Source organism: Cololabis saira, chromosome 14 (assembly GCF_033807715.1).
Source record: "Cololabis saira isolate AMF1-May2022 chromosome 14, fColSai1.1, whole genome shotgun sequence".
In the NCBI taxonomy this organism is placed as follows: Eukaryota; Metazoa; Chordata; class Actinopteri; order Beloniformes; family Belonidae; genus Cololabis; species Cololabis saira.
The window spans coordinates 8,177,323-8,185,497 of NC_084600.1; the positions used below are offsets into that span (position 1 = coordinate 8,177,323).

At 41.2% G+C, this 8,175-nt stretch overlaps 1 protein-coding gene across 2 annotated transcripts in view; it reads right to left on the reverse strand.

Moving 5' to 3' along the window:
* The window catches only part of hlcs (holocarboxylase synthetase (biotin-(proprionyl-CoA-carboxylase (ATP-hydrolysing)) ligase)), a 94,686-nt gene extending 90,042 nt beyond the window's left edge, over positions 1-4,644 (reverse strand). The window contains exons 1-2 of one of the 2 annotated variants that reach the window (XM_061739570.1): positions 4,333-4,644; positions 12-152 (exon numbers count right to left, since the gene is read on the reverse strand). In XM_061739570.1, coding sequence (XP_061595554.1) covers positions 12-152; positions 4,333-4,545 — 354 coding nt within the window. In that variant the 5' untranslated portion in view covers positions 4,546-4,644. Of the gene's footprint in view, positions 1-11; positions 153-4,332 lie in introns of those variants that run through there. The other variant, XM_061739571.1, reaches the window with a different exon arrangement.
* Positions 4,645-8,175: the final 3,531 nt, after the last annotated feature.

Consider the following 8,175-nt stretch of genomic DNA (forward strand, 5'->3'; position numbering starts at 1 on the left):
GTGGCGCATACTTTCTTATTGGTTGCTGGAGGACAGGGGAATCCCACTCTGTGTCCCGCTGCTTCTATGATGAAGGAAATGTTGTCAACTCGTGGACCACAAACCAGAGATGATCCCAACAGAGCGGTCCATTGACTGAGATCATCAAAACCCTGGAGAAGGAGGGAAATAGATCAGAAATGAGTGAAACGCTGGGTTAAGAGACACACTTGTGCCGTCTTTTGACGATGGGACACCGTGCCTTCTCTGCCTCCGCCCCACGCCTATGGAACTCTCTACCTGACTGCGTCAGGAATGCACCTTCTGTGGAGTCCTTTAAAACGGGCCTTAAAACACTTTTTTACAAGCAGGCTTTCCCCTGAACTCTTCCCTTGACCCCTTTTATTCACATATTTTTTTTGCTGCCCACAACTTTTTATCTTATCTAGTAGCTAGGCTTTGTCTTAGTCTCCTGGTCTTGTTTTTAGTCTTCTTAGTAAAGCGCTCTGAGATCTGTCGCTTCAGGTGAAAAGCGCTATATAAATTGAAATTATTATTATTATTAAATAAGTATAAAAAGCACAGTATAAAAACATAAAAGCAATAAAAACAATGAATGGATAAAGTGCAACAAACTGTGACCCATACATCACTCCCACATCATTCAGAAAATACACCTGTTCTGTTATGTTATGTATTGTTGTGTTATGTTATGTATTGTTTTGTTATGTTATGCTATAGGTAGAGTCATATGTGTCTTTGTGGAAAGGACTTTGCTCACCACCGAAGCAGCTCAAGTTTAGCCACATAAACGAAGAGCACCCGGTCGCGAGTGCAGGCACAGCTAACATTAGCAGCAACATTACCACAGCAATGCTTTTCCCCAAACTAGACTGAAGGAGAGCACCACGCACATGCGTACGCCTGCGACTGAGAGGCTGGCGGATGTTGTTGCCAAGTGGATGTAAATGGCTAGGATTGACATTTACAGTCAAGTAAAGGTTCAAGTCTGTTAAAAAAATTTATATTTCAGGGCTCCAGACTAACTTTTTTCACTAGGAGCACAGTAGCCCCTAACTGAAAATTTTTAGGGGCACAAAAAAAAATTATAGGAGCGCACATCGTTTATCGACACGCTAACCAAATTTTTACATTTCTACTACATTTCAGTATATTAGTAATACGTATTTCATAATAGATTAATAAATTACCACAATGTGCTGTTTCAAATGCAGTGTTACATTTTATTGTGCACTTTTAAAGATGCCGCAACATAAAGTAAACTGACAGCACCATTGCTGTCATTATATATATAAAAAAACATACATTCACGTGATAAAAAAGTGCTTGGTAACAAAGTGCTTAGTAACCTTTCAGCCATGAATTTAACTGTTAAACACAGTACTTAACAAATGTACAAATATTGGGGGTACTGGCCAATAACATTTCCCTACTTGTGTTACTTAAAGCAGCTCCTCCTGGGTTCCACAAGGAGGCTCAGAGGGCCAGCCCTTGTAATTGGGCCTCCTAGACCTTTTACCTGAACTGAACCATGCTTGAACATGCATGCCTTCACTCAAATAACTAAGGATCTTACCAAGAAATATTCTTATTTCTAACCTAAAAATGCCATTACACCTGATAACACACATCACTTAAAAGGTTAGGTGTTTTTCCCACGTGTTAAAATTTAACTTTCATTTGTCTCAAGCAAATTTTAAGTTCTAGTTAGATTTTAAGTTAGAGTTTTGGCAGTGTTCAAAATAAAATTATGAGACCTGCTGTATTGGAGAACATTTTCTTTTAGTTAAAACTGTAGCGGGAACAGATGTTTAGAGGAACCTATGTATGTACCGGGTGAAGTTCCCCCTCTAAAGCCTGATTTATGGTTCCGCGTTACAACAACGCAGAGCCTACGCTGTAGGCTACGGCGTAGGCTCTGCGTCGATTTAAGGCGGAACCATAATTCAGGCTTTAGAGGGGGAACATATCAGAGAACACCAGAAGAATATAGAGTGGATTAAAAATAAAAGTTAAGCACTGAGCTACATGTGTCTCCCGTCTGGGCCATTGCAGACTCATTGCCTGAGCATGATGTTACTAAAACCAAACCTATCCGCTGTCTCTTTCTTCTAACTTTACGTGCGCGGCGGCAGCGCGTTGTGTCACATTAAATGTAGTCCGGGCGTAATACCTGCTTTGAGCTGGTGAAATTAAACGAAAAAAATAAATAAATAAATAAATAGATAAATTAAACAATTCCTCGAGGCAGAAAAAAATCCTGGCAAATTTACTGGTCGCACGTGTGCGAGTGGACATGAAATTCAGTCGCACATACTCAAATTTTGGTCGCAAAATGCGAGCATTTGGTCGCAGTCTGGAGCCCTGTCTTTGGTGTTTGACCATCAGAAATCAGATTCCTGTGGAAAACTCCACTAGATTAATGGAATCACGAGACAAATCACAACCATTTGCTGAGATAATGTACAAACACCCACAACTTGATTCTGGGTCTCACTTGGAGGGGCCAGAACACACTGAAGACTTCACTAGTACAAGCAAACCCAAAACAGTTTGCTTTGAAAAGGAATTAATACATTTAGTGATATTTACATAAAATTAAAATAAAGTTTTTTTTTTGTTTTTCCTAAAAAAAAAACACACACAACTACACATATGACTAAATGTAACAAAATTCCATCCAAACATTTGTCTTCAAAAAACTCTAAAAAAAAAAAATGTTGTTCCACAACAGGAATGTCAATATTGGCCCAATAAATGGCAAAATGTTCTAGAATGGAATTCTAGAGGTTTTCAGAACAAGATGCCAAACAGAATCTCACGTTATTCTTATTTTGAAACCAGATTTATAAAAAAAACAAACAAAAAAAAAACTCACTTTAATTAGGGTACACAATTTAGGAGCAGAAATTTCAAACACAGTCCCTCTTTAGTAAACAGTCTGATGGTCTGAACTGGTGTCACATGGGATTTTTACTGAAATGTTCACAAACAGAATCTTGCACAGGACCCTCATGCCCTGCATGTCCTCATTCACCACTTTCTTAAACATCCCTTTTGTCTCCTGCCTGGGAGTTCCATCATTAGCATTCTTTGAAAAGTATGCACTGTCCCTATCTTCTGCACATGTCTAAAGCATCTTAATATGGCCTGTCTCCTAAACATGAGCTGTCCTTCCTGAAGAGAACCTCAGCATCTTCAGCTGTCTTGTACTTTAAAGCACATAACACAGCTGCTCTCACCACCGTCTTCTCTGACTGTAACTGCTACTCTCTTCCACATCGCTCCTCTCCACCAACTCCACCAGGCCTGCTCTCTCCGTTGTTCTGAGTACTTAAAAGTCCTGCACCATCTCCACCTCTACTCCATGCAATCGCTCCTCTCATTCATTAACAGACATGCAGTGCCCCCCTCCCTAAACGCAGAACAGAGCTGTGCGTAGGGCCTCAACTTCCAAGAGGGGCCACATTTTGCGCGAGGGGACGCATTTGCTCGGCAACGCATATGCGTAATGGATGGGCATATGCGCTACCATGAGGAGGAGGGGAGAAAAGAGATCTGAATGGTGTGAGTGATCTGGCCGTGCAATGATTGGCAGCACACAAAATCTGACCAATCAGAAGGGTGCAGGCAGGCTCTTGCAGAGATTTCAACTTTTCATCCAAAAGACATCACAAATCAGGAGTGAGCAAGGGAAGAAAAAAGGCAAAACACAAGGAAACTCGTGCTTCACTTGAAGGTGGGGATGTTGTTGAAATAAAACTTTGTAGCACAAACACCTGAGCTGCCGCTCGGATATGATTCTGTCTCCATCTCTGTCTAGACTGGAGATTTTTGTTTTTCCAACCGGCAGACATGGACTATGACTGCTATGACTGACTTTCCTTCCTGTTCTTTCGACTCCCACCTCTCCAGGTTTTCATTCACCACAGATCCCTTTATGAAAGCCATAGTCGTGAGTCTTGATCCAGGTTCTGGTCCAGGTTTCTTCCCCCCTAAAGGGGAGTTTTTACCTGCCATTGTTTATGTAATAATTGCTCTGGGGTTCATGTTCTGGGTCTCTGGAAAGCGCCTAGAGACAACTTCTGTTGTAATAGACGCTATATAAATAAAATTGAATTGGATAGTCCAGGGGGATTCCTGTCAGCCTGTACATCAACATAGCCACCAACCAGCGGCTCAGAGCTGCCCACCAGTCATGTCTTCACTCCCTGCCACTGTCCAGCTAAAGCCTGATTTATGGTTAAATCGAAGGCGTAGCCTACGGCGTAACCTTCGCCGTAGGTTCTGCGTCGGTGTGACGCGGAACCATAAATCAACCTTAAGTCCCACCTGAGGCTCCGTCACGTACACGGCCTTGTCCCCGAGGAGCAGGAAGACGTCCTCCCCGCCCAGGAGTGGATCCTGCCCGGGACCTGAGCCGGAGCAGCGGCTGAAACTCAGGCTCTTCCCGTCGCTGCGTCTGAACAGCCCGTTCCGGATCAGAACCGAGTAACACTTGTGGAAGCGGACCCACAGGTACATGTAGCACAGAGTTATCAACATGTCATCCACCGCACGAGCTGTTTCTTCCAACTGTCATGTTCCTGTCAACAGCTTCCAGAGGACACGATGCCCCAACCTGGAGCTGCAGCGTCTTCTTCTCTGAAAGAGCGGCCCAGGAACCACCGATGGTACGTTAGCACCACCTGCTGGACTGGAGCAGAACTACAGTTACCACCACCTGCTGGACTGGAGCAGAACTAACGTTACCACCACCTGCTGGACTGGAGCAGAACTACAGCTGCGGCTTAGGACTGCTCTGACCGTCGAGCTGAGAGGTTTGCTGTGTTGCCACCATGGTTACTTACCTACGATGGAGTATTAGGGGCAAACTAAGACCAAAAAAAATTGGAAATTGTGAGAATAAAGTCATAATAATATGAGAATAAAGTCGTAAAATAACGAAAATAAAGTCGTAATTTATGAGAACTCTAACAGGAAGAGCAGTCTTCTCCCTGTGTTAAAATGAGGAATATTGAGCATCTTGTGAAGTTATATTTTGGTATCGGTTTCACAAATAAGGAAATACTTAATCTTTTGACACATCAGCATCGAATTATTATCAGTATAAGGACATTAAAACGATTGTGCAAACGACTGTGTCTATTTCGAAGAAGGAACCACACAGACTTGATCTGAAGATCTAATTCTCTTGGTGGTTTCCAGGACTCCATTGTGACTGGGGGAGACGCAGCCTTTTCAGATGCTGCTCCTAAACTTTGGAGGCTTTAAACTCCAGTGAACAACATCAGTAGGCCACTCCTGGCACCATCTTTTGACTTTTTATTGTTTGAGTGATTTTGCTTACTTCTTTTTTTGTGTTTTTATAGTTTTAATTTTTTGTATTTTTTATTGAACTGTACAGTGCTTTGGTTGCCTTATGGCATGTAAAGCACTTTTTCCATCCACAATAACAAAACCATATTTTATTTAATGGTATTTTGAGTAAACAGAATCGAAAAAAAATCATTAAAACATGAAATGAACCTAAAAATATAAAGTTGTTTATATTTAAAGATATTTATTTCCATTATTTATAGCTCTTTTAAACACAATCAGCTTTTAATTTGATTTAGCAATTCTTGATGTAATGAATTTATTATAGGATTCATAATCTCCTAATTGAATTCATGTCTGACTTCATATTTGACTTGTAAAAACACCTGCCTCATTTTATGATCGCCTGGGCTTGTGCGGAAAGCTTGTGCTGGATCTTGTTGTGATCGAATTCATCACGCCGGGTTCTTTAATTTAGCTGGAAAAGGTAAATAAAAAGACACAAGACTGGATAGAATTAAAGTAGGCCTCATGAGGGAGATCGGCAGAGCAAAGCTCTGCAGCCTGCTTCTCAATCGTCCCGCCAGATCTGCCGGTCTCTCGTCCTGAGAACATGTTTATTACCTCTGAAAGTAGGGGTGGCTTGGGGCCCCCCTTAGTTTATTGCTGGGGGCCTCTCTTATCTCGTGCCTGTTACAGCATGGTACTTTCAGTGAAAAGACAGAAGAATGCACCTTAGTTTCAACACATACACAGATTCGATTAGTGAGCACATGCAGTTTACATATTCAGTTTGATTTTAAATTATTCTTTATAATCATAATATTCCCCCTTTTGATCTATCAGAGATCACCCTATGTATCTTCTTTCTTCTTTATTGTTCCTCTTCAGGGTCAGAGGTAGACTATTCGGAACACCCGGTGGACCCTGCTCAGGGGATTATTCTGCCCCTTTCTTGAGCTAAGGCCTTATGAACGCTGCCGTGCCAGATCCAGCCGGATCTGGGGTCCTAATCTTCGTGGGGGGGGGTCCGGTGTTGCCCACTGCGATCGTTGACACCACGTGTCACCTTTCCTGTGGAGTCGGATGACGTGGGAGGTCCGTTCTGGGTCCTGTCCACCTTGGCTCCGACCACTGTCCCTTGATGACTCACAGGGGAACCCATTCTGTCTGTGAGGTCCGTGTCTGTCCGTCCGTCTCCGACCTGTTTGGAGTAAGCAGATACCAAACTTTGCAGTTCGGAGAAGTGAGCTTTCTGACCAAATTGTTATTCGTCAGTCTCCTTCAAGTAGGGCGCATTCTGCGGCCCTAGAAAAAGTTGTCCAGTCTGTAGTTTGTATGGGTCAGTCCGTGGCCCGCGTTCACCCAAGTCATTTTGGTCTGTGCACAGATTTTTGCCAATTTAGTCTTCATATTCACATGTCCCATCCAGCGTTTTCCAAACGCCTTCCTGATGTCACCCACTACACAATACTCAACTCCAGATGATTCAATACATTATCCTACAATTTCATACAGATAGGTGTGGAGCAATAATTGCTTATTTATGAACATTACTGATTTCTTTCCCTTTGGGCACTGTATGTACACCCACTTCAACAATCCAGACATGCAAATTACTCTGTTAAATCCTTTACGCGTTGAGGGGATACTCAGGATTGTCCACACGATTAACATTTCCTTTATAGAAAAGTGACATTTCTACGTAACAAAAAGTAAAAATTATTCACTCATATGAAACTACAGCATATTTGCCCCAAAATACTGGTTGATGATCAAATGAATTATTACAATAACTGAAAAACATATTCCTTCTTATTAAGCTCCTCCGTAGTTCACTATTGAATGTTACATAAAGACATATCTTCGTACAGAATAAAGTTGAAAATGATCTGCCTCCGGGGCTAAACACTGACATGTTTTCCTGGAATGTTCAATGAAACAACCTTTCTCGTATCACATAACAACATCCATGAAATTCAAAATCTCCTTGACAATGAGCTTTCTAAGGTGGATATTTGGATCAAAAAAGAACAAAACCTCTCTTAATATTAGTAAACAAATTATATATAATTCAGTTTCAATAAAGAAACAAAAGAATACGGAAAATCTGGCCTTTCAGATCAAAATAAATGATAAAGAAATAAAGAAAGTAAACTCTACAAAGTTCCTTGGAGTCCTCATTGATGACTGTCTAAACTCTAATCGTCATATAGATCACTTTTGCAAAACTAAATATCTAAGAATCTAAAAAATGTCGGTCTGCTTTTCAAAGCGAGACACCTGCTTCCACGCTCTGCTCTTCTTATTCTTTATAAACCTTTGTTTGGACAACATCTAAATTCCTGTACCATTATTTACTGTAATACTTATCCCAGCTATCTAAAAATTGACCTTTTACAAAAAAGAAAAATTACTCATGCCATTCCTGTGTAAAGGGTTGGAAAATGACCTAAATTAAAAACCTAAATTAAAAACAGAGTAAATGTTGACATCCCCCTTATTTTATTTTTTTTAAACAAAGCTACAACATAAACAGTCTACGTTTAATTTGAATGTTATGATTTTTTTGCGACACTAGGTGTCACTATAATGCCTGGTGCAGTGTGGAAGACCCAGCTCAGCCGCATCGGTCAGGTTACGTCAGAATAAAAATGGCGACTGAGCTGAACAACTGAAAAACGTGTTTTCTTCTTCACTGCTCCACAGGTATGTGAAAATTGGTGAAAACCACCCAATACTGTGTTGGCACATTCAGAAGGGGTTAATGAACCATCCAGCTGGATGGGTGTGACAAATGAAGGGTTAATTGATTTACTGTATATATTCGTTTTCTCCTTCACCTTGCTTGTTAAA